The 27,751-nt window shown below is 38.3% G+C and overlaps 1 protein-coding gene across 1 annotated transcript in view; it reads right to left on the bottom strand.

The window, feature by feature from the left end:
- csmd2 (CUB and Sushi multiple domains 2) overlaps nucleotides 1–27,751 on the bottom strand; it is a 364,270-nt gene that overhangs the window by 14,337 nt on the left and 322,182 nt on the right. Inside the window, exons 47-63 of the mRNA XM_065292427.1 lie at nucleotides 26,979–27,167; nucleotides 22,865–23,011; nucleotides 18,985–19,173; nucleotides 17,733–17,918; nucleotides 16,029–16,223; nucleotides 15,568–15,741; nucleotides 15,268–15,441; nucleotides 15,010–15,183; nucleotides 11,922–12,110; nucleotides 10,189–10,362; nucleotides 8,836–9,018; nucleotides 5,161–5,337; nucleotides 3,998–4,177; nucleotides 1,388–1,561; nucleotides 582–755; nucleotides 389–462; nucleotides 189–300 (exon numbers count right to left, since the gene is read on the bottom strand). Coding sequence (XP_065148499.1) covers nucleotides 189–300; nucleotides 389–462; nucleotides 582–755; nucleotides 1,388–1,561; nucleotides 3,998–4,177; nucleotides 5,161–5,337; nucleotides 8,836–9,018; nucleotides 10,189–10,362; nucleotides 11,922–12,110; nucleotides 15,010–15,183; nucleotides 15,268–15,441; nucleotides 15,568–15,741; nucleotides 16,029–16,223; nucleotides 17,733–17,918; nucleotides 18,985–19,173; nucleotides 22,865–23,011; nucleotides 26,979–27,167 — 2,865 coding nt within the window. The remainder of the gene's footprint in view (nucleotides 1–188; nucleotides 301–388; nucleotides 463–581; nucleotides 756–1,387; nucleotides 1,562–3,997; nucleotides 4,178–5,160; nucleotides 5,338–8,835; nucleotides 9,019–10,188; nucleotides 10,363–11,921; nucleotides 12,111–15,009; nucleotides 15,184–15,267; nucleotides 15,442–15,567; nucleotides 15,742–16,028; nucleotides 16,224–17,732; nucleotides 17,919–18,984; nucleotides 19,174–22,864; nucleotides 23,012–26,978; nucleotides 27,168–27,751) is intronic.

Here is a 27,751-nt window from a genome sequence, read left to right as displayed (position 1 = left end):
AGAAACAATCTTAGACTGTGTAGATTGTGCATTTTGTAAGAAAAAAGTCAAATGACACAAAATTACTTCAAATCAAAGGATTGCTCTGCATTATTCATCACTACAGATTGAAATGTTGTTTGCATGTGAAAACCAAAAGTGGGGAACCGAAAAATAAATCACACAATGTTGTGAAATGTTCTTCTTACCAATGCACTCAGGCTGCATGCCACTCCAGGTGAGGTTGGGCAGACATGTGCGAGAGATGGATCCCAGAAGAAGGTGGCCTTTTCTACAGCTGTAGTGCACTGAACTGCTAATCTGTTAAAACAAACACACGGTCGGTTAATGAGCAGAAAGAAATGAGTTTCTGATATTGACCAAACATTTGATTTGATGTGAACAGCACCTGGTAGCCTTGAGAGTTGTTCTGATGTCCAAACAGAGGAGTGCCAGGATCTACACAGCTGGTATGACTGGGATCTTTAAGAACAACAGAGTTAATTTACATCAAATAATCATGATGGCAGGTATAGTGCATGATTAAACCAGTATAGACTGAAACTTATATACATTATAGACTGAACATATCAATTTCTGACCTATACAAGATGGCTGGGTTCCACTCCAGGTTCCATCATACTGGCAGTAGCGACGAGCAGAGCCAACCAGAATCAAAGGTGGGTAACATGAGAAAGAAACAGAGGACAGGTAGGTGAAGCCTCGGTCCTCCCGCTTACCCTGAGCTGGTATGCCGGGATCTCCACAAAACACAGCTGTGGACAGAAATACATTTATACTGAATAAGTTTAATTGCATAATAAACTACTTTTAAAGCTTAAAATATGGGCAAAATAGCTTTTATTTTTTTAAGAAGGTTTAGCTATATAAAATCTTTCAGTTTCATGTTTGATGCATTTTAATAACATCCATAAAAGAATTTTCTGAATAAAACCATTACATAGTAACATTAAGTGCAGGAAAATTAAATTAAATTAAATTTATAATATAACAGGGTTGTAATTTATTATGCACTTTCTTTCTTTCTTTTTAGATATACAAGTAAAATATTGGCTTGACGGTGAGATCAGATGATGGGATTTGACAGCCTGTAGTTTTTACTGTAAGAACTTCCATAGCAATAATATATTCTCGTTCATTACCAGTCGGTCCCATGTGGCCCGGTTATACAGCAGAATAATTTTGTTTAATGAAGGACCCACTTTAGCTATTAAGAGATTTTTACTGCTACTATACTATTATGTATAAACATTATTACACAACATCAATGACAAATTTTTGTGCCTGGGTGAATGAAACATAGAATTACTGAAGCTATAATTTTGTGGATCTCGAAGAGGACGAAACATTTTGGTGGAGTCAAATTCTATTTTGAGCTGACACTTACGAAAACATTGAGGCCGTTCTCCGCTCCAGTTTCCTGAGCCCTGGCAGGTGAGCACAGTTGGAAGAGAAAGCTGGTAACCCTGATTACAGGTGTAGCTGATGCTTGAACCCCACTGGAAGTCAGACCCCAGCACCTGCCCATTAGGGATGCTGGGTGGAGCGCCACACACAATAGCTTAGAGAGAAGAAGAAATCATTTTAATTGCAGCTGGTATTACAGCCCAAAGGAAATGATTTTTTTTTTTGCTCAGGAGATTTTATGGAGTTCTTATTTGTTTTACTTTGTCTTGAATGTTTCTTTGAGATATAAAAAAGATACACATGAGACAATTGTTAAACATTTAGAGTATGGAGCTGAAATATTTATGAAGATATAAAGAGTTTGGTTCCAAAACACGATAAACAGCATTAAAAAAAAAGAATTAGCAAAATCAGTTTTGTATCAGGTCAGTATTAAAAAGTGAATTCTTCATTTTACGCAAACTCTGATATCCGCCATGTTACTCTGTCATCTTTTCTCCCATTTTTCCAAACTGCGACGAATGCCAGTCCTCCTTCTTTGCAGAATGAAATAAATCCGCTTAACTAATTACAGCTCACCATTTTATACATTGTGAACAATAACGGCGGCGCTTTGAATACACACAGAATCCTAGTTTGAAGAGGACGTCTAACCTCTCTCAGATAGCTCTATTAGGGTGGGGGATTTTAAACAAGTGGTTTTGCACCTATTTGGCTCCCCCTACTGGCTTAACTTGCAATCTCATTACTGATTGGCTGACTTTGCTGCCACTCAAAAAATGCAGCCAATTATTTTAAAGTGGAGGGGCAGTTAGATGCCTGTGATGTCATAAGCATCAGTTTTTCAGATTGGGCCGTTTTCTGGCTGACATTTCTAAAAGAGGAATTTCTCTGATATCCGCCATGTTACTCTGTCATCTTTTCTCCCATTTTTCCAAACTGCGACGAATGCCAGTCCTCCTTCTTTGCAGAATGAAATAAATCCGCTTAACTAATTACAGCTCACCATTTTATACATTGTGAACAATAACGGCGGCGCTTTGAATACACACAGAATCCTAGTTTTCCTCATCTACTTTGTACTTAGTGATAAAAAAAGTAATTTTGATGGCATTGATAAACCTGTGATGGTTTTCTGTGGCGGGGAGAAAACGTAAGCCATCAAAATCAAATAATTTACATGAGAGGCACTTGAGCGAAGGAAAAATGCCAGCTGTTGCTTGTTCTCACACGACAGCATTAACTATTTCACCGCCAGCGTTTTTAAAAAAAGTTGCCAGCCAGCGCCAGCGTTTTTCACCAAAGTTTAATGCCTTCCAGAAAATGTTCTTCTTTAAATATATAAACTTACAATATACCAAATGAAACACCACATTTTGAGCAAAAAGCAAAGATAATTCCATTTTTGTGACGGTCTTTTCATAGAGATCCCATTCAGAGCGATCTTTAAAACAGACACGGACATGCAGCAGCTTGCCATAGTGCAATACTTCCGGGTTTAAAAAGTTGCGAAAGGGCGCCACCTAGTGGATAATATCGGTATTGTGGAAAGACGGAAAATCTCGTCATTGGCGGGGAAGCGTTTTCTCTTAATTGACGAGATATCTCGTCAATGGCGGTGAAAGAGTTAAGCTTCTGTCAAGCTAACACATTGACCCCAGGCAATCTTATGAAAAACTTTCCATTATTTTACTCGAAATCTACGAAATTTAGCAGGACCAACATTTTTTTTCAGCTGATCGATGTCAAAAAAGTTCAGCGACGACGTCCCAAGGATGACAGCAGCAAGCAGACAGTGTTCTTAATTTTACAAAGTAAGTGTTTTGATTAATGCCATTAATGTTTATTTTTTTAATCAGTGTAGACCACTAGTCAACAAAATGAATATAACATGGCAAAGATGATTGCACATTTATAAATGTATTTAATAGATTTATAGCCTTTTGAAAATAAACCTTGGATTTATTGCATTTTGCGGGGGGAAAATCAGTTTTTATTATAAATATTTGAAAATAAAATTATGGATTTGAATTTGTTATGTTATTATAACCTACTGTAAAGATGCTATGTGAAAATTTGTAACAGAAAATAGTGGTTTTCATCTTGTCTTTCTTGGTATAGAAAACACATTTTTACCAAAATGAGTCAAAATGGATTTATTGCGTTTTGTAACTAAACTAAATGATACATTTTCATATTGAAATCTTTAACGAACTTGACAAATCTGAGCTCAGTTTGTGACATTGTTGACACTGAAATTCCAATGAAGATATTTTCAGGAGAAACATCTGAGATTCAGGGGTTTTGTTTTCTCTCATTTCAATCTCATGTCTAGGATAAATATTTGAGATATAACAGAAATCTCATCTGTGATTTTTCTTTATTATGTGAAGGAGGAACTTAACCACTCTCATGAGCATTATATTAGTCAACAAACGTTTAAAATATTTGGTATTAATTCCAGACTCTCTGCAAAAAGATAATTTTGTAACCTTTTAAGAGCACATTAGCATACTAATGGATTTAAATTGTTAAACATGAACCGAAAGCCACAAAACTTTAATATGAGTTTTAAGTGGTGAACACAAACCTTTACAAAGAGGCTTGGTGCCGTTCCAGGTACGGTCCTTGGTGCAGACGAGTGTGGATGCACGATCAGCGTCCATAGTGAAGCCGGGTGAACACTGGAAGCTCACGGTGTGGCTATAGGTGAAGTCACTGCCGAGTCTGATGCCGTTAGCTGGAACTCCAGGATCTCCACAGTTTATGACTAGATGTGAACGGACAAAAACAACTAAAGTCAGGAGATAAATTTATGGGTTATGGCTGAGGTTTGCCAAAATTGAGATAATTTGGAACCATTTGTAATTAGCTGTTTTACTGAAACACATTCAAACCAATACATTTTCATATTAAAAGGGTCATAAACTTAAAGCAACAAGATGTTTTAATCACTCTAAATGGTGCATTTAAATTAATTAACTCTTGTAGGAACCAGCTATTGGACGTTTCTTTCCTCTAGTCACTTCCTGTAGCGTGATGCCACGAGCACCTGCTCTGTGCCAAAGACACCAATGTGTCCAAAGCCATAATGTCTGCACGTGACTTCCATTTGCTCAGAGGCTGACCACTGTGCATTGTGTTTTTATGAGCAGGGCAAGTAACTCGGGCTGCTGCCAAGTGGGGGGACAGGGTCGGTCTCTATCTCTCCAACACAGGCCTGCTATGCAGACGTCTCTGATCAGCTTGTGTCCTAAGTTGGGATAATACTAAACACTGTTCCACATTATTAGGTCCTGTCACACATGGTTTCAAAAAGCTTTATGCGAACTAAACCGATTGAGGTGCAACCTCAAGAGCCACTGGATTCCTTGAGAGCATGATCAGTTTAGGGCAACACTAGAAAAATCTCTGAAGTGAGAATGTGACTTCCTAAAGCCACTTAAAAACCCTGAGAAATGGGTTGTTTTAAATTTACATTTACACATTTGGCATGTGCTTTTATCCAAAGCAAGCTACTGTGAATTTAAGGTATACAATCAATATTTGTTTCTTGTGAATCAAACCTTTATTTAATGTACTTTTTTATTGATGTATCATGTGGGACACACAAAGGGATTATCTCAAAGTTTTTAAAAAGTTTACATCACATATGCAACTTGCATTTATTACTTGGAGGCAGGTGACAAATGTATGTTTTTGCAATAGTAGACACAGACATCCAGTCTCTAATGGGAGGTGTTCATGGTGCACCTGTGCATTCCGGCATGTCCCCCGTCCATGTGCCATTGACCGTACAATGCCGGGTAAGCAAGCCAGTGGAGTAGTATCCTTCTCTGCAGGCATAGGTGATAGAGCGGGAAAACACGAATCCATCATGGAACTGGATAACGGCATTGCGAGGAGTGCCAGGGTTGCCACAGGAGACCACTGTGGGGACCACAAGAACAACAAAACATCAAATGAGATACATGCTGGATGTAATATGTGTTAAGCGTGCAATTTTCAACAAAGCCTAGCTCTGTGGTAAGAACAATGAGGCTGTGTCATGTGACAGTGGCCCTCTTTAGCTCTTTAGTTATTTGTTAATTTAGCATTTAATTCATAAACACATTTACTGCGGGAGGTCTTGTATATTAGACGCTCCTCTGCCCCAGGACAAGGCAGATGGAGCTTATTCATTGGTGTGTGCCAGTGAAGAGCAGGTGGGCACACACAACCAGGGATGCCACCGATATGGGCAAGAGATTTGGACAATGGAGACCTGCCAACAAGAAACGGATATCTCAAGCACAGCGCACCTGTGATTACCTGGAAATCTCAGTGTACTGGACCCAGATTTTACATTAGAAATCGTATGGCTTTCCACTTTTTTAACAGTACAGTAGTACTGTTAAGTAGTAAATTTATGAACTTACAGTGCATTCATTTTTTTTTTTTTTGGGTCTGTAATGCCTTAGAAGCTTCCTAAAAACCTCTCTCAGATAGCTCTATTAGGGCGGGGGATTTTAAACAAGTGGTTTTGCACCTATTTGGCTCCCCCTACTGGCTTAACTTGCAATCTCATTACTGATTGGCTGACTTTGCTGCCACTCAAAAAATGTAGTTAATTATTTTAAAGTGGAGGGGCAGTGAGGTGCCTGTGATGTCATAAGCATCAGCTTTTCAGATTGGGCCGTTTTCTGGCTGACATTTCTAAAAGAGGAATTTCTATGAGACTGAGATGTTTAGCATGTCTAGCACTTTTTGTATGTTTGTGAATGCGGGTAGACTACCATTATTCAACAAAGATAAGGTAAAAATGTTTTTTCATTCTCTGTCCCCTTTAACATAACTATAAAACAAAACTATAAGGAAAATAACTTTGGCTTCTAAATTAGTTCAGTTTCAATGTTTTAATGCTCTTAGCATCAGTTAACTCTGTACACTGTCAGGGAAAAAATGGTAAAAACTGTCACAGGGGCAGTACCCTTTCAAAAAAGGTTCCTATAGAGTTCACATTAGTACCTCAGGAGTAGTGGTACAAAATGTACACATATCTGTAAACAAATGGTAAAACCTTTCACTGCCCCAGTGACAGCTTAAGACCATTTATTTTTCTGACAGTGTAGGACGAAAAGGATTGCTGTTGGCACCAATCATGTTTGTGTTGTTCCGACTCGACCTCGGAGGTGGTAAGATTTTTGTTGTAGTTTTGTTCAAGGTATAGAGGTAGCAGGCATCATGACACCTGTCCAATGGAAGCCTGACTTTTTTGTAACAAGGACAGAAATGTAAAACTCTGTTTAATCCCATTTTTCATTAACACAATGGGTTTTTACTGTGTGTTGAGAATGTAAATTTATAAGCAAGTGTTTAGGCATTTATTGATTTGTTCTCATCTGCATTTTTCAAGCATCTAGCTTTCAAGACGCCACAATTTGCTGAATAAACGTAAATAACAATAGCCCCAGGGTTAAATCAATACAAAAAATATATACTTTGGTGCACACACAGCCAGGTGCATTCTTGAGGTAAAATGCATTTAGAGAGCAATGTGCATTGTAATAAAAAAACCTTCATGGGTGATTGTTAACAAGATGTAAGAAAAATAAATAGTTGAGGTTGAAAAGTGACGTAAGGATAAGAGAGCATCTTAACATGGGGAATTAATAGCCTGATCTCACAAAATACATGAAATGGTCATGCATTATTTTGCTCAGTTTTGTCACATATTTCTACCATTTTACGTGCCCGTGCCACGCGTGTCCGTGTCAGTTTCAAATATTGGTTCCTCAACTGTTTTTACTATTTTCTTACAACTGTCGCTTCGTTTTGGGGCTAGAATAACTTTCTGTTACATAAAATGACATCCTTACCCAAACCCAACTCTAACCCTAACGTCAGGTGACAATGGTTTAAAAAGCATACAAAAAATAGTCTAAACAAATACTTAAAGTGACATCCTAACGCAAACAGCAAATCTAACCCCAAGCTGACAACTGTTTAAAAAATAGGAAGTAACCAATTAAAGGGATAGTTCGGCCAAAAATGATATTAAACCCATGATTTACCCGCCCCCAAGCTGTCCGAGTTGCATATGTCCATAGTTTTTCAGACAAACACATTTTCGGATATTTTAGAAAATGTTTTAGATCTTTCAGTTGATTAAATGTTATGTTACGGGGTCCACAACCTTCAAGTCCAAAAAAAGTGCGTCCATCCTTCACAAATTAAATCCAAACGGCTCCAGGATGATAAACAAAGGCCTTCTGAGGGTAATCCATGCGGTGTTGTTGTAGAAATATCCATATTTAAAACTTTATTAACGCAAATAAAACCTTCCGGTAGCGCCGCCATCTTAGTCGCGTCCGCATTCAGGATGAGAGCTTACGCAGCCTACGGAGCCTACATGCTGCTGCTCTGTCCCCTCGCCCTCCGAATTTGTCATACGTCACTAAGAAAAGTGCGTACACTACGCTAATACTCTCTCCTGAATACAGAGGAGTCTAAGATGGCGGCGCTACCGGAAGGTATTTATTTTCGTTAATAAAGTTTTAAATATGGATATTTCTACAACACCACCCGTAACATTACATTTAATCAACTTAAAGATCTAAAACATTTTCTAAAATATCCAAAAAGGTGTTTGTCTGAAAAACGATGGACATATGCAACTCGGACAGCTTGGGGGTGAGTAAATCATGGGTTTAATATCATTTTTGGCTGAACTATCCCTTTAAGTAACAAATACTTGAAACTGGCACGGAAAAGAAATGCGTGGCACGGGCACGTAAAATGGTGGAAATACAATGCCAAGCAAAACTGAGAAAAATAATGTGTCACTATTTCACGGAAATTTGTAAGATCAGGTTGGTAATTAACCTGGGTTTTCTGCCTCTCTGACACGCCTTTTTTCTGGTTCGAGTATGCAGACACTTCAAACAAACCAACATGAGCAGAATACAAATCCACTTTAAAAGACAAGAAAATGAAAACAAAAAACCAAGTGAGAACACGGAAATGCAGTGTCCAGTGGACCAGTGGGGACGCCACATTCATCATCTTGAGAGTACCGTACCGAGCATGACCGTAAAAAAAAAAACACAGTGTGAACAATTGTAACATGTGTACACCCCAGGTGTACCGAACCACAACAAAGCTATAGCGGAAAACACAAAAAGAACAGAAGGGAACCAATAAGGAGAGAAGAAAACAACCCACCAGCCTCTTTCTATCTTTGTCTGTCTTTTCTAAATCTCTCTCCTATTCTGCACAAAGTTTAGACGCTTGGGAATTTGCGTGCGGAATCAAACCGCAATGAAATAATTCCGTGTCTGAGGCATTAGCATACTGTTTTCGGATTCGTACAGTCTTCCCGAGGCACAGTGATTAATCACCTACATTCCACCACGTTCTTCACAGCCACCCAGGTTTCATTTTTCTTACCGTGGCACTCAGGCTGAATGCCCACCCAGGTCCTGTTGGCCAGACAGGATCGTTCAGAGGAGCCCTTCAAAATGTAGCCAGACTCGCAGCTGAATCGCACCACGTTCCCCACGGAGAACTCTTCTCCCAGACGGATCCCGTGCACCGGTACACCAGGGTCCCCACACATACCAGCCAAATCCCCTAAAAGAAACATATACAATATGACAAAAATGCCTGGAGTAAAATGTATGCAGGTAACGTTGTTATTTTATTGAAAACTTTAAATCTGACACAAACCATTAAAACCATTGACATTCAGCGTTTTTGGCTCAGTATGCACCTGCCCTATTATGAACACCTGGAAATAGTTATGTGTGCTGTCAGCGTGCACCTAAAAATTCCCTTTAAGCCAGCCCAATTTAGATCCTTTGACAGCAAATGACTTGAAAACTACCATCTAGACACCCCGCAGGACTTTCAAACTTGCTCTATCACATTAAGATCTTATTTAAAGAGGTTAACCCAAGATTTACACAAGATGATGAGTAATTTCATTCATATTTATTGAACAACTCTCTGCGGTAGACCAGGCAAAGGAGATATAAAAAGGGGCATTGCAGCGGCTTGGGTTAGGTGATAATTTACTCTGAATGAGAAAGCACAAGGGACAGAACATTTTCGTTAATTTTCCTGCTCATAATGCAGAAGCTGCATTGTAAATCCTCTTATTTTTGATCCACTGATGCATTTACAAATGATCTTTCTATTGCTCCGTGCCTCTGTAATGCTCAACAAACAATCACATATGCCGAATTAAGCCGAGGCTTGTGGTAAAGGCTGAAGTAAATAAAAAAATATAACTACTATTTATACAATATATCATTTTCACAAACTCACAGTGACAGGGTGGTTATTATCCACAGGGTGTGTAAAATGCTCTTTACAAAAATGCCGTTTTTGACAGCTGGCAGAAAGAAACCGTGCAATCTATAAGAAATATGAATGTTATGAATTGTGATATTAACCTGTCAGTGGTTTTATAGCAAGGGATGAGGCTCTTCTGGCATACAGGATGGCTGCAAAAGACTGATGTGTTTATAGTGGAGCAGGGCAGCTCATTACCTGGTAGGCATGTGGGAGTCTTTGTCTCAGAGCCCAGTATGAGAAGATTAAAGCAGTTTATGGAGGGACACAAACCTCGCCCTTCAAGGCGCTGCCTAGATGGCAATATTGTATTACTGCCTGCCGATGTGGGCTTTGATTCATCATCTCGCACGCCTACGAGACCTCGGAGACGGTGTCGTCTCCAATGCAAAAAACAACTGCTGGCTTAAAGGTGATGTGTGATTTGTGTGTTGGTAAAGCATGTACCGGAGCAGTGTGGCAGGGAGCCGCTCCACTGGCCGTCCAGCTGGCACATGCGGGTGGTGTTGCCCACAATGGTGCGCTGGCCCATGCAGCTGAAGCGGATAACGGATCCCACCGTGCGCCTGTCCCCAGAAATCTGCACGTATGGAGGCAAGCTGGGACGATCGCAGAGAACCACTGTGTGGATGGAAAAAAGTTAAAGTTTTGATGGAATGCAAACATTACCCACAATGCACTATGTTGGATCTAATGTTCTAATCGTTGAAAACTGTAAACAGATTACAAATAGGATATAAAATTAGCTTATTAAAGTAAAACACCACATATTTTACTATGTTTTTACCTCAATTTAGATTAATTAATACATACCAATCTTTTTTCAATACGTGCACTTTTAATCTTTGTACGGCACTTCTTGAATGTGTTAGCATTTTGCCTACCCCCTTCATTCCAATGGCTCCAAACAAAAGTTTAATTTTGTGCCACCATACTTTAAATAGGGAAAACATGAAAGTGTTTGGTGGCTCTAAATTCATCCCAGTTTGGAGCCATAGGAATGAATGGGGTTAGGCTAAATGCTAACACATTCACAACGCGCTGTACAAAGATTAAATGTACACGCAATGAAAAAAGATAAGTATGTATTAATTTGCTAAGTTGAGGTAAAAACATAGTAAAATATTGAAAAACTGTGGTGTTTTCCTTTAAAGGATTAGTCCATTTAAAAAAAAAAAAAAAATCCAGATAATTTACTCACCACCATGTCATCCAAAATGTTGATGTCTTTCTTTGTTCAGTCAAGAAGAATTTTTTTTTTTTTTAGGAAAACATTCCAGGATTTTTCTCATTTTAATGAACTTTAATGGACCCCAACACTTAACAGTTTTAATGCAGTTTAAAATTGCAGTTTCAAAGGACTCAAAACGAACCCAAATGAGGTATAAGTGTCCTATCTAGCGAAATGAGTCATTTTTGGCAAGCAAAATAAAAAAATATGCACTTTTAAACTCAACTTCTCGTCTTTCTCCGTTCCTGTGATGCGCCAGTGCGACCTCACGTAATTGCGTAATGACTTGGAAAGGTCACGTGTTACATATATAAAACGCACATTTGCGGACCATTTTAAACAATAAACTGACACAAAGACATTAATTAGTATCATTCCACATACAGCAACGTCGGAACGGTCCTCTTTCTCCACACTTGTAAACACCGGGGCGTAGTTTTGCATACTTCATCCGTGACCTCTTGACGTGATGACGTATTACGTGAGAAAGACGAGAAGGAAGATGAGAAGTTGTGTTTTAAAAATGCATATTTTTATTATTCTCGTCAAAAATGATAATCGTTTAGCTAGATAAGACCCTTTGAAACCGCATTTTTAGTTGAAGAAGTGTTGGGGTCCATTAAAGTCCATTAAAATGAGAAAAATCAGGAAATGTTTTCTTCAAAAAACATAATTTCTTCTAGACTGAACAAAGAAAGACATCAACATTTTGGATGACATGGTGTTGAGTATAAATACTCTGGGTTTTTTTCTTAAAAAAAAAAATGTATTTGACTAATCCTTTAATGATTTATCATTTTAAGATGGCTCAAAAGTCCAGTCAATATCAAATTAAACACTAACCATTCAGAGTCTATGCTCAGGATAACCAACAATGTAGAAAAAGGTATAAGGTATTTTTTTACAGTTGTTAAATCGACTTAGCAGTACTTTTGACATCACCACTCACACAGGCACTGGGGTAGGGAACGGTCCCAGGTGCCGTCTCCCTGACAGCTTAGTGTGCTGGTGCCCAGCAGGTAGTATCCAGGGTTACAGCTGTATGTTACTGTTGTCTGGAAACTGTAACGATGAGGCCCGCTGGGCAGGATCTGTCTGACACCATTCTCAACATGACCTGGTTCAGTGCAGTTCACAACTGAGAAGAAAGAGAGAACAACTTATGAAAAATAACACTGCGAAATCTCTTCAGAGAAATGCATGATTGAACGATGTGAGAAATACGGAAGATTAGGGATAACCAACCAATCCATCTCCCCTCTCCACCAAGTCACCACTAAACACACAGGGGCAATATCATTAACGTGCTGTGCCACTTTAGCATGCAGTATTTTAGTGCAAAAACCTGCGTTTTCTTCAATAAATACACACAATTCAGTTTAGCCAGACACTAAATGTGCTTAAATTGGCAAATTTAAGCTACTCACCATAAACGCAATACCGCAAAATAGACAGAACATGATAAATGTCAGCTTATATCTGTAACCCAATAAACGCAAAGAGTTGCTTCATCAGTGTCTGGTGTAAAGACAGGCTGAGGACATGAACTGGGGTCAGACAGAGATAAAAGATCGAAAAAGGAGAGATGGAGACAAAGAGAGCAGAGACAAAAATAGGGGGCAGTGTGTTCGATATGACCCAAATGGAGTGAAGCAATTGGGGCTGAAGCCAGCAAGTGTTTGTATTGGTTCACATACAGGAAGAAAAGCTTAATAAACTAAATAAGAGTGCAATGTGAAATAGCTCTGGACAAAGTGGTAAATGTTTGAACTAATCTCAAAAATAATTTAAAGCAAATATTTAGTGCAACACAGTTCTGGTGACATTGTGTGGTTATGGGAAAACAATGAACCCAAATGAAAAGACAGACTTCCTTGTTGGACTTAAGAGTGTTTCTTGTGCTGAATAAGGCCAGCGGCGTTCCTTAAACCCTCTTCAATAGGGACTGCTTGTCAACAGCATTAGACTTTCAGGGTAGTAATGCATGCTAATGCCTTTAATAGCTTTTCGCAGGCCCAGCCAAAACCATTTTCAATGATAACCCTATTAATAACTGAACATACTAGATAGAGAGAAAGAAAAAAATAATTAAAGAAAAAAAGAAAGAGTTTATTTGTGCTGGGCATAATTCAATACTAAAATTGATGCTCCTGGCGGCCAGTGGCAATTTTGCTGAGAGGTGGTTCAATTATCTGCAGATATGAGTCTAACCAACTTATCTGTGTGGTTTAGGAGGCCATTTTGGAGATAGAAGTGGCTCACTCAGACACAAATTGGTGCTGATTAGCAAGGCTGCACAGAAGCCTACTGAATTATTGATGCAGCTCGGAGCCCCAGCATTTTTTACCAGCTCCTTTTGTGCCATTAAGCGTGCTTCTTCCCACGCTCCGTGCTAATGATAGACCATGATGGAGAGGAGACCGTGACTGATATCATCAGACCACTTCAACTTCTTTAGTCACAGTAAACACACATTTATAATATAAAGAGAAGGACGGTTTGAGAGGACGTAAAATGCTTTAAACTTTATTTAGGGGATAAATCAGATCAATGGTAATCAAAGGTATACTCTTTCTGTGTATTTGCATCTTGTGGTAATTACGCCCATTTTGGCGTCTGTATAGGATTATACAGATTACCATTAAGAGACTTCAAATAAACAGATTAGGATTATGATAATAAAGTACATTGCAAACCAATGCATTTTCGCTCAGCATTTGCAAACAAACAAACAATTCCTATACCACATGAGGTCCCATATGAGCTGTCTGCTATAAATCGTCTGTCACCCCAGACACGACATAACCGAGAACAGTTTTGGAATTTATAAAAAAAAAGAGTAAAGATGTTTACAGTATATATGCAGACCTTCTTATTTTCATGCCCTTAAAGGAACACTCCCACATTTTGGGAATTTAGCTTATTCACCATATCCTCCAGAGTTAGATAAGTCCATAAATACCTCTCTCATCTCTGTGCGTGCTGTAACTCTGTCTGACGCAGCCACTGCTAGCTTAGCTTAGCACAAAGACTGGAAGTGAATGGCTCCAGCTAGCATACTGCTCCCAATAAGTGACAAAATAACGCAAACATTTTCATATTTATGTGTTTTGATTTCTATAGTCACCGTGTACAATAACAAGGTCATATGAGACACAGCCATCTTTTAACAGTATACATACTGGGAACTATATTCTCAGAAGGCGAAGCAGCACCCGAGCAGAGATTTCAGTCAGAGTTGTGCAAATCACTCCGCCCAAGTTTCTACATGGTGTGACTATACAAATCACAGCACATAAATAGGAAAATGTCCACTTTATTTTGTCACTTATTGGGAGCAGTTTGCTAGCTGGAGCCATTCACTTCCAATCTATGTGCTAAGCTAAGCGGGGGCTGGGTCAGCCTCACAGCACGCACAGAGATGAGAAAGATATGTATGGACTTATCTAACTCTGGGGAATATGGTGAATACGCTAAATTTCCAAAATGTGGGCGTGTTCCTTTAAAGGTGCAGTGTGCAGATGTTAGCGGCATCTAGCAGTGAGATTGTGAATTGCAAGCAACGATTCACTCTACTGTTCACCGAAACGCATAGAGAAGCTACGGTAGCTGCCACAGTTTGTCCGTTTAGGGCTACCGTAGAAACATGGCGGCACAAAATGGAAACTTCTTAGCTAATAAACACATAACAGTTCTTTATGTAAGGTGTTTATACACCACTGATAATATAGTTATGTAGATTATATATATACATTTCTGTCAAGAGATCCTTCTAAATGTTACACACTGCACCTTTAAAATAAAACTACTTTTTAAGTCCTTTATTACATCCAGTTAGTAAATTATTGCCTGAGCACTACATATAACACAATGTGCTCTTGTTCTGCACCATGCTGAGCAACAGAGCTGATCTGAATAGAGCAGTCAAGCTCAAAATGAAAATTTTTAAAGCAACACACAGCCATATTCACACTTCCTGGTAAGGTGACACAAACATGCACACTTTGGATTGCCCCTGATGAAGCTGCAGTACTTACTTTTGCACCTGGGCAGAGCGTTGCTCCACTGGCCATTGGGCTGACACTGAGATTTGACGGCACCTTGCAGAACATAACCGGGGTTGCAGGAAAACCGCACAATGTCATTGAGGTTAAACTGCGTTCCCTGAGTCACACCATTAGCTGGGGTGCCTGGATGTCCACAGGTGATAGCTACACGACAACACAGCAACAGTTAATATAGCATGCACGATTATTGCACCTACGTTGGCACATAATTGATATTGGATCTCTTACGGATGCAGACAGGAGTCTTCCCAGACCAGCGGTGGTCCTGCTCGCAGATGCGGACAGACACACCGATCAGCCTGAATCCGGGATTACACTGGTAAACGACGCTGCCTCTGTAGTTGTAGTTCTCTCCAATGATCTGACCGTTCACAATAGGCTCCGGTGTGCCACAGTGTCCAGCTGATCAAAGAAAAACACATTGTAAAGTCTCAAAGCAAATAAAGGTGTGATTATCAGCACATAGGAGTCCAATTCTAAATGCAGAAGTCTAATTTGACCTATATAAAGTGAAGTTTAAACACTCACATAGACATTGGACCTCAGCTCCACTCCACAGGCCATTGGACATGCACTCTCTTACTCTGGAGCCCACCAGTGTATAACCCGTGTTACAGGAGAAAATAGCTGTAGCTCCGTACACGGTCAACGTTCCTATTTTATTCCCATTCGGAGGTGTTCCGAGCTCTCCACAGGAAATGACTGGGTAAAATTAAAATATGGATTGTATTAGTAATCCTACAATTAGTAACAAATAAAACACTATAAATATATGAACATAGTAGAATTAATTTGGCCTGGAAATAAATCAGTCCAGACCATGTAGACTCAATGTGAACCATGGTTTAGTCATCTGTAACCTCTGCTTTAGAAAAACAGTAACATTGATCTGGATTTTGGAGAAGATTATAAGATATACTACGCATACTGCAGTCTCTCGTAAAGAACTATAGGTTATGTATGTTAAAGAGGGATACAAGCACACTCACTTTCACAGGACGGCCTTGGCTCAGGGTAATCCCAGGTGCCGTTAGCCTGGCAGCGGATGACCCTTTGACCCTTGTAGAAATATCCAGGGTCACATGTCAGCATCATCATGGCCTCATATTTATTTTGCATGCCGTAAATAAGTCTCCATCTCCCGTGTTCCACAGTGGAGTGGCCGATGTCAGGGCAGGTCACAGCTAAGGATGAGATGGGGGGTTTACATTTTACAAAAAAAAATTCTAACCCTAAAGGGGGTCACACACAAGAAGCGCAGCGCTGCGCCATTAATCTAAAAACAGAACACATTATTTTCTATGAATGTACGCACACCGTCGGCACCTGGCGGCATCTGTACGCCACAGAGCGCAACTCACATAGTTTAACATTAAATAACATCATATTTATCCCAAATTGTTAGCGTGATCGCTAACGTATATTTAGCATATAGTAGACGCTACCTGAATAAGCTCCCTCTATTTAATGTGCACTATCGGTGTACGATACCTCCGAGTGGTCCTAGACGTGACGCGGCGCTTCTTGTCCGGTGTGCGACCCCCTTAACACAAGGGTTTAAAAGTTTAGGACCACTAGTGAAAACATTGCATGAACATTTCTAATTCAGTGCATTGATTATTATTACTAATTATACCACAGGGCTGTTAAATGCTTTATTCTGATTGGTTGAGAAATGTTTCACGTGTGTTGTTTATAAACCTGAGCTGTGAAATCTCTTAAAGGTGCAGTGTGTAATTTTTGAAATTGACAGAAATGCTAAATAATATACAAAACTATATTATCAGGGGTGTATAAAGACCTTTTTTATAATGAACCATTATGTTTTTATTACCTTAGAATGAGACGTTTTTATCTACATACACCGACGGTCCCCTTACTTGGAAGTCGCCATTTTGTGCTGCCATGTTTCTACAGAACCCCTTAATGGACAAACTATTTTTACTAAATTGTCTCAGTTTTTCCGGTGGCGGCTACCATAGTTTCTCTATGCATTTCGAAAGTGAGGGGTGAGCAGTGGACTGAGCCATTGGTTGCAATTTGCAACCTGACCACTAGATGCCGCAAAAATTTACACACTGCACCTTTAAAATAACCACCAGAGCAATGTTTGTGGTAACCGTGGTATAAGAGAAAATAACGCACACTTCGCACACTTCACATCGATGCTGACAATAATTCAATGGCCCGTTGTCAATTATTCCTTACATATATCATATACGCAGCAAGGTTGAATAGAAAAATGCATACTGTACTGTGTGAATTTTGGAAAGATTAAAGCTTACAATTTTTCCCAATTCTAAAACTTTCTCTTTAAGGTTTAAACTCTGCAGACCCGCCAGCAGGACCAAAACTGCATCATCAAATTATAAAAAAATTATATATATAAGTTGTGGAACACAACGTTTTCTGTAAAATAAGAAAATTTTTATCAATTTACTCCAAAGTATATGGGTATATGACTCTTTTAAATGCAGGCATGCCCAATTCTGCAAAAATTCTAATTATACTGCAGAGCATAAGTATTAAAACTAAAATCCCAAATATTTAACATAGTCCCAGACAGGATATTTTGTAATAAAAAAAAATCAGTTATACACTGCATTTTGTCCTGTTATCAACCTTTGCAAGCAAAAAAGTAACACTGATCTCAAACTGATGGACCTTTTAAATCAACTTTGGTATGAACTTACGGACACAACGAGGGCGGGTCTCCATCGGGCTCCATCTCCCTGATTCTTGGCAAACCGTTGACACGGGCTGAGCGTTGGCCAATCGGAAGCCAGGGTTACAAGAAAATGTGACTCTAGAGCTGAGAGTGAAATGCTGCCCTATGACAGTGCCATTTACCGGAGCAACGGGCATCCCACATGATACAACTGTAAAAGAAATAAAGTCATTAAATTCTGAATGCAAAAACCCCCGAGAGGAATCTGTAGGTTTCTTTTCTTTTTTTAAATCTACTGGACTGTAGAGAAGGCATTAACACACGGCACGCATCAGATGTGCTATGATCAGCATGTTTGCTTACATTGCATCTTAGTAAACACTCAGTGAGCACACACCGCAAGCAGCGTGTGACTGTGCAAATATGAGCTTGCAGCGGTTTTGGAAAGGTAAACAAGAGTGGCTACCAAGCAATGGGCTCAACCCAAGATGAAGATTACATCGGGGCATTGGCTGTAGAAAACACGGAGAAGACCTGATGTTTTCAGCATCATTTACAGCTGCTGGCGGTAACCAGAGAATGACGCAAACAACACAGCACACAATGCATCGAGCATCTGTAACTGGACACTGAAGCTGAACTTAAAATGTATAAATGCCATTGCATTACATAAAAAACTGTCAGTTTCAGGTCTATAGTCATTGCATTTGTGGTTACAAATGTACTACATCAAAATAGTCCTCTACAGCACAATGGCTTGTTTTATCTCCATTTTCAGTGGATTAATGTTTAATATATACATATGCATGGCACTCAATTTTGCACCGGCCCTGGGTCAATTGAATTATACTTTCAACTATTAAAAGCCAACCTTGGTGTACTGTAACAGAGCGGAGGGAGAGCTTCCTGGCCTGAGGCATCTCGCACCGTTCCTGTCAAATTAAAATCTGCTTCTCTCACGGGCAACGCCCTTGTTAATCAGGGAGAGGTGATGAAACGCAGTGCTTGGTAGACTGGACACTGTGGTGGTCCCTGTTTCAGTGGATGATAACTGCCTCTTTCTAAGAAGGCTCTCCCCTCGGACAGCACATTAGCAATAGTCTCGCAGCTATGGCTCCTGCCTAACCCATTTATTGTGATGAGCAATCTGACAGATGCAGCAATGCGTTAAACATTGATGGAATACAGAATTAGCTTCACAGAAAGTTGAGTCAAGAAGTGGTGGAAGATGATAAGCTCCAGACTTTGGTCAAGGTGGCGTCATCTGTGAGATTTACCTTGGCAGAGAGGCACCGGAGCGTTCCATTGGTGGATGCCTTGCGGTGTGCGGGTACAGGTGGCGGTGGTCTGGCCAATCAGGTTGAAGCCCCGGTCGCAGCTAAAGCGCAAGGTGCTGCCCAGCTTCGTGCCTGTCTGACTGTGTACTGAACCATTCACCGGAGGGTCTGGGGTGCTGCAGTACGCCGCTAAAGCAAACACAAATGTAAACACAACCAGTCAAATCAAGCTCACATTCGTCCGTGCTCCGTCTGGTCCAAGGCATCTTTCATTCCCTTTCAATTCCTCATCTTGTTGACTGGAAATAGCAAACATTAATGCAGACGGGAGAAGGGGATTGATTAAAAAGATCTACAATATTGAACAGAGCAACAGGGACCGCCCACGTCTTCAGAGGCTTTAGTTTTAGAAGTACTTCTCCATATTCATTTTCTTTTAAGAAAGTCTTTAATGAAAAGTTGAAGTCACAAACCAAACCAACACAGCCAGTGCACTCCTCTGAAATAAATCACAAGTACAAGCTTTAATTCTATATAAAAAAAACATGGGATACTGTACTAGCATTTATTGCTAGAGCTTAAGGTAGGCATGACTTGCAAGGTTTGCATTATTGTTAAAAAATCAATTTCTCTACAGAGACAACAAATGAGAATTTTATTTTCTGTTCTCGACTGCTGTGGGAAATCACAAAAGACCATTAAGGATACATAATAATAATAATGAAGATCTATCCATGTGTGTACACATGTCGAATGTTGTTTTTCTGTCTAAATGGTAATTCAGAACACAGCAATGAGTCATGAGCTGCCTTATTCAAGCCAGGCAACAATCTTTAATATCAAATGAGATCAGATACTGGATAATCCTGATGCAGATTAAATAAAAAGAGCTAATTAATTGATTTAGGCATGGTATTAAAGGAGGTTTTAAGGAATCAGAGAGGAAAGAAAGAAGGAAATAGAAGGGCATGTATAATTGCTCTCTGTAATAGCAAGTTACCCCCTGAACTATTTCATTTACAAAAGTATCACTATAATTAGAAATATTCATATATCATTTCACTTCTAATATTAAGAATATTAGAAATGAGAGTGGAATTGGGTGGTTAAGGGATGGCTTATACAGTAATCATCAATTTAAATATCATCCAAAAAACAAAAAATGCTTATTTCAGCCAAGCACCATTAGCTAGCAAGTGTTTCTGTACTGACAGAGGTGATAAAGTAAATCTCATGCTTATTGTTTGCTCAAAATATGAAATGCCATCTCATTCAAGTCGCTTTAGATATAAGTGAAAAACTTAAATGTAAGATTGAGTTACATTTAAACTTTATTTAACATTTTGTGTGAGTACTGTGTGAAAGGCCCGTGTGTTTTAGTTCCTCATACAAAATGATGAAAAGAGTGAAAGCTATTGTAACCCAGTCTAAGACGAGGAATAATGAAAAGAAGAAGAAACTGTAGTGCAAGGGTAAATCCTTGAGTTTTAAAAGACAAACTTTGGGTTTCTATTACCACCTCTGTGTTCAGTCTTTTTATCCATACCTCTCAAGTATCCCATTTTGGCTGGGAAAGTCCCGTATTTTACCCTTCTTTTCTGCCGTTCTCCCGTATTAGTATTTTCCCGTAAATCTCCCATATTTTAACCTACGTTATTAAAAAATAATAATACCCCGGACCCCGGCGGAGAAAAAAATACATTTCCAATCTGAGCTCTGTCACTAGCCTCGCGAGGTTAGTGTGTGTGGTCAGATGATGAGTGACAGCGGAAAAAAACAGGGATGATGGATGCTACGACAGACACAGAAGGCACTCCTGACAAAAAAAAAAAAAAAAACTCATGTAAACCTCGATCAGTGGGACAGTGATTTTATACCTATATATTTATACTTATATACATGTATTAAAATGAAGTAAGGGATACTGGAGCTTGGTTGGGGTGGTGGGACTGCTCCCGGTGGGTGCCAGAAAATTTCCCTTATTTTTCAATCCAAAACTTGACAGGTATGCTTTTATCACATCCGTAATATGTTTAACCTATTATATTGTTTAACTTTAAATTGGGGTGCACCGATATATCGGCTGATGATGCTTGCTATGCTTCTCAATGAATTACGATGAAATGCCGCTACATCCAAAAGCCAGAGGGCGCTCGTGCAGAAACTCAATAAGCGCTGCAGACGAAGCCTTTTCAGGTCTTTCATGATTATAAAGAATATGTATAATGATAATGTTTGACGAGTGTTGCTTTTTCAAATGCATGTTATAAACGAATCAAACTAACAGTGATTTAGATCGATAAGGACTTTCTGATCAAATGCCGTAATACATGAGATAGCTTTGAATAATATAGGCTGTGCAATTCAGAATAGTTATCGACCACATATTATGAATACACTTAAATTTATTTTCAACCTGGGTCAAAAAGGGACAAACCAAACCCGTTTGATTGTTGGGTCAAATGTATGGCTAGGTTTGTCTATCTGACTAAACAAAATGATTTATTCAGTTTAATCAATTTTTAAGGTAAGTGGTTGCAATCAATTTATTTAAGCTACTTCTAAACAAAAAATATTAGAAACAAAAAAATGAAAAGAAAAACTTTTGTTTAAACGTAATAAATTGATTGCAACCACTTACCTTAAAAATTGAGTAAATTGAACAAATCATTTTCTCAGCGTAGGTTAAAAATAGCCCAGCATTTTTTTTTTAAAGGATACTTTCCAAATTATGGTTTAAATAGTTTAGAGTGCTGTGGGTAGTTTTTATTTCGTATGCTATGCTGCCCACAATATGACTAAAAAGATTCCTTTAATTGTTGGTTTCAGAGGACTGGACATAAGAGCAATATTAGTGGAAATTTTGCCTTTTCTTGCAACTACTTGCAGTAGTATATAGCTGTATTAAACAGTTGTTCACTACCTGGTTAAGACTCACAACTATGCATTTAATAATGAATAAATGAAAACAAACTTTCATTCTGCTGGTCTCTCTTTCACTAACTAACCTTTAACACAAAATAGTCTTCGGTAAATTATACAAGACCTTGCCACTTAATTATAGTCATTTACCAAAACCACAAAGTTGAGTGTACATAAAACGGTCATTACAACAAAACCGAAACAAACCAATGTGCATTTGTGTGTGCAAGAAGTGGGACTTGCTACAGTCTGCGGAGATAAAAGATGGATTAGGAAAGAAAACAGTACGAAGCTTTATGTCTGTCCTGCCATCTGTTTTTTGTCCCGCTGAGGTATCGCTACAGAAGGGAAACCATATTGAGCAGGAAACCTAGGTGTGCTGCAGCCGCGAACTCAGACTGTCAAACGGCCCTATATCAAAAATCTATCATGCGAGGAGGGAGCGAGGGAAGCTGATGACATGAGACCGAGCCTGATGAGTGAGACAAAGATGTGATTACTCATTGTTCTCAAAAACTAATGATTGGGAGCATAAGGAAACCTTTTAAATATTCATAACTCATTTACAATAATGCCATTGAGACTTGAGAAAGCACCAGGTTTTGATGAAGCCACAAGCTTGATGCCAAACAAGCTGTAAACCAAACATTATTTTAATATTTCTTAAATTAAAATACATTTAATTGTAACTACATTCCCTTTTGGGAATGTGTATGTTTAACCGCACGCGGTCACAAACCTCAAGTCAGCAAGCAAGTCGCATGTTAATTCAGGAACTCTGACAGATTCAATCAGGTTCAGATTCATTAAATTCAGGTTACAAACTCTGAACTTAAAAATATCATTTTAGAAGCGCTGCGGCTCAGCGGTGCAAGAAACATGACTTGGGGAAATCCATATGCAATTCTGCATCATCTGCCAGAGCTTAAGTGTTTAGATGATGAATCTGAATCCTCACCTGAGTAGCGGATACGAAAACCCTTGTGGCTCGACGTGTGATCGAAGGACCAGTGCAGAAAAACTCTGTTTGAGGAGCTGGTGATACTGAGGGGAGATGAATAGTTTCCACTCAGAGATATAAGCAGTGGACTCTGTCTTGAGGGACCTGCGAGTAAAACAGTGAACAGAGAGATATTAAAAATTATAAGTTTTGCGCACTTTTAGGGGCGCAACAAAAAAATGTAGGGGCACACAGTGTAAATCAACATGCTAATCAAATAATGACATTTCTACAAATTTTCACTGTATTACTAATAAATACTTTGATGATAGATGCAGAAAGTACAATGTGCTGTTTCAAATTCAATGTCACATTACAAAAAAGGTCCAAATTTACTGGTCGCACATGTGCGACTGAATGTAAAATTCAGTGGCACACTCTCAAATTTTGGTAGCAAAATGCCACCATTTGGTGGCAGTCTGGAGCCCTGTTAGTAAATGCTTTAGCTAACACGAACTAACAATGAACAATACCTCTAAAGCATTTATTAAAGTTCACGCTATTTTCAGCATTTACTATAGGGGAGAGCAGGGGACATCATAAAAAAAAAAAAATGAGACAGCGATATATTTTTGCTTTGGTACCAACTGGAATTTTGATCAAATCTAAAACAACAGTATAATTTCACTTTGAACATATAGCGCATTGTTCACGAAAGTAACACATAGGTCGTTCAAAAGTAACACAACAAAACAAGAAAGATGTTTGTGTTAGACTTGTTTTTAGTAAATATACATGACTGTGACCTTGTTAATATGTAACTGCAAACATATTTTGTCATTTATCTTAAAGGATAGTTCACCCAAAAATGAAAATTCTATCATCATTTACTCACTCTCATGTTGTTACAAACCTGCATAAATGTCTTTATTCTGATGAACATAAAGGAAGATATATTGAGAAATGTTTGTAACCAAACCGTCCGTGGACCCCATTCACTTCCATAGTAGGAAAAAAGAATACTATGGAAGTAGATGGGGTCCACAAATGGTTTAATTACAAACATTGTTCAAAATATCTTCCTTTGTGGTCATCAGAATAAAGACATTTATACAGGTTTGTCACAACATGAGAGTGAGTAAATGATGGCAGAATTTTTTTTATTTTTGGGTGAACTATCCCTTTAATAATGCAATTGCATTTTCATTTAAAATTTCAGTTTTATCAAATGTTTCAAAAGCAACCCGACAGTAAACACACGAATTGTTGAAAATAAAAAATAACAGTTTGAACACTATAAAATTAAATCAAATTATAACAATATACATTTTTTACATAATGCAACAGTATTGTCAGCGGGACAAAAGTTACAAGTGTTGCTTTCATCCCGACAGGAACTCCTGACATTTAAACACGATTTACTTTTATTTTGAAAAACTCTGAGAATTCAAACTTCAGGATGTGTTACAGCACTAAATAACCTGTAGGTTGATCAGTACTGTAACACATGAAACCCGAAACACAACGCGTTATAAAAAAAAAAAAATGAAGATTTAGGAATGTACAGCTTTCCGGACCTAGACGCGCAAAACGGTGACAAAATAACGCGATATTTGTCAACTTTGTCAATGGTTGCGTGCTAAAGATGCTGTCATAGTTTGGAATGCAAATGTTATCAGGGCTCTGAGAAAATTGATTTGTTACTTTCGTCACGCATTACTTTTGCCCCAGTTCTCCGTTATTATTAGAATTAAAAGTTGTAACTGTTAACATTAGTTAAGGCACCATGAACTAGCATGAATAACTGTACTGGCATTAACTAACGTTAACAAAGATCAAGAAAAATCTCACAACAGATGTGTATGTTTGACAACCTCAAATTTCAATGTTTGTTCTGACATTTTAATGAACCTTTATTACACATGTATTTATAGTGATATTAATAAGGTATTTAGGTCTTCTGAAAGTCACAGAATCTTGAATTTGGGATTTGTATACAGTAGTAAATACAGCACATAAAAAGTTAATGTTGTAAATCCAAACATATAAAAATATATGTGAACACTTTACATATGAGATCATCATTGTATATTGAGTTTAACTGAACTCAATACGGTTTCCCAGTTTACTAGACAGCTGATCATGATAGATTTAAAAAAGGATTTCTTTTTATTTTAATCCCATCACGTACACCCACTATCAGTAGACAAATATCTTACAAACTCAGAATTGGCATGTTTAGCAACAGCAGTGAAGCCACTGGCTCATTTGCCATGCATTTCTGTCACAACAGCTATTCTTTTTTCTCATGGTTAATGCCGAACGACAGCATTCCTTTCAAAAACTCCACCGGCGGCGTTTTCAGGTCAACTTAACTCTGATCTAGCTCAAAGTGGCCTGTGTGCATTAAAGGTTACTGCAGATGTCACAGTGGGGTCTCAGTCGAGCTGCAGGGAGGTGAGGGGATCTGGTATGATCTGTCTGGTTTTGGCATGTTGTGAAAAGTGAAATCTGCTTGGTGTTGTGATGCGAGTTGAAAGGATAATCGGTGTCGAGCGTGCCGGCTCCCCTTGGGACTAACTCACACTGCTCCTGGATGACACTCAGATATGCACACCAGCAGAAGCGCTTTGTCACTCTCAAGGGTGCGCAGCACAACACAGCTCTGAGTGGGAGGGCTGTCATCTAAGTGTCATTTCACGTTTATAAGAAAATTTCACAAAAAAAAAAATAATTATTATAATGCAAAAAGCCTCTAAAAGCCTTGTAATGACTGAATTCTCTCTGCATGTATTATATGTTCATGAAATACTTTTGCTTCAAATCCCGCCCTCAGCTCATTTAGAAATACAGTTTTTTGGCAGAATCTGCTAAATGCCATGCAGATTTTTCTGTGAATCATGTTTAAACTTGGGTCCCTTGTGAATACTTGGACCTGAATACAACACAGCAGTCACATGGATCACTCTGCACCCTAAAGTGTAGTTGCATCCTTAGTGATTTTGCAAATATTTTCCATGTCTTTTCCAAAGAAGTGAATTTTTTAAAGTGGCGTTTTTGCCAAAAAAAAGCTTGCATGTAGTTTTGCAATGAAAGAGTGTCAAATTTGTTAAATACGAATAAAATGACTAAAGTTATATTTGTGAAAATAAAGCATTTCAGTTAACTAATAACCTTTGGCATTAAAGTTAATTCATTAAAGTCTGAACATAAACAAAATAACAAAAGATTTAAAAATGCTAATTTAAAAGAAAACATTTCAGCCGCACTTAGAGGGTTTTGCATTAGAACTCCTCAAATGTTACTATAAATAAAGTAAACACTATATAAATATTATTTCTAATTGCCATTATCTTATTTGTATATTTTTCCTTCTAATTATTATTTTTTTTTCTTATTTGAAAGTTGTATGTCTTGTTTATACTTGTGGTCCATTGTATTGACCTGTTAAATGTGATGACTCTTCATGTGTGTCATCTGGCCCATCTGACCTCTAATCCAGTTCCTAATCTAAGTCTAAATAGGATCACTTTGACCCCAGCACAGCCGTTGACCTAAGAATGGCCCTGAACAGACCCCTTCTGGCTAAAGCAATTTTCTTTTGCCGTCTACAAAGGGGTTTACACTGAGTCAAAGCAGGGGTCATCCCTATTGACCCCTCTACAAATTTCTCTCTTGCTCAATACATCGAGGTGGTCTGTGAAGTGGATGTCAGTAATTGTATTGGAAAGAGTAGAAAAGGAAAACATCTCGCTGCTCATCTGAACCAGCATCAGGGCTGTTATGTTTCAATCCAATTCAATCTCATTCTCAGATTTCATCGCAATTTTAAAAAATAAAAACCTTAATAAATTGTGTTAATTATATACAATTATACTTATCACATATTTAAACTAATAACAAATACAATACTAATACGAATATGAATAATACTAATAATGTCATTATTCTTTATAATAATAAATAAAACAATAACTTTATAATTATTATAATAAATAATAATAATAACAATACTAATAATAACACATATAATAATAAAATTATTAATAATAATAATAATTCTAAACAGTTGTTGTTGTTATTATGGCATAAATTTAGATTTATTACAGTATAAAGTATAAACATCTCTCACCATCAAATATCTCAAGCTCATCAAACTGTCTGCTGGTCTGGAAGTGTTCAACGGTGAAAGTGATGTTGTAACCTGAATCCACCTTTACCACCCATGAGCAGGACTCAAAGTGGGGTAGACTGCTACCCGGTGACTGGCTTAGGATTATACCCGTAGAGGCGGTTAGCACCTCGTTCATGGGACAGGTAACTGTGAGAAGAAGAAAGAAAAGCTTGTTTAGCTCTATACATTATATAATATAATCGATTATAATAAATTAGTAAAAGGAAAGGGTTTTAGCATCAGTTATGCTTGCCATGGTGCAAAACAGTAAGATTAGTTACAGGCAAGTTCTGACCATCAAAGCTACCTTGTGAATCATTATACACCATTACTCAAAAAACACATGAAAGAAAACTTGATTCAAGAAAACTACACATAATAACATTAGATTACAGTTATGCATTTGCCAGACACATTTAACCTACGGTGCATTACAAAGTATTCATTTTATCAGCATGTGTGGGAATCGACCCCATGACTTTTGTGCTGCTAACACAATGCTTTACCTACTGAGCCACTGTAAAGGAACAGCAAGAGATCTATAGCTTAATTTAATTTAGGCAGCAAATAAATCACTGAACAATTTGTGTAAAATCAAGTCCTATTCTATGCATGTATGGATACAGTAAACATCTACGGTAAAGGTCCAAATGCGGGTCGATGATAATCCAAAGCACCCATCATAACCCAGACAACATTGATCACTGCTGCTCACATGGTTCATGAAGCCA

The sequence above is a fragment of the Paramisgurnus dabryanus genome, chromosome 19 (genome assembly GCF_030506205.2).
Source record: "Paramisgurnus dabryanus chromosome 19, PD_genome_1.1, whole genome shotgun sequence".
Taxonomy (NCBI): Eukaryota; Metazoa; Chordata; class Actinopteri; order Cypriniformes; family Cobitidae; genus Paramisgurnus; species Paramisgurnus dabryanus.
The sequence above is the reverse complement of the archived record's forward strand: the minus strand, read 5'-3'. Positions and strand labels throughout refer to the sequence as shown.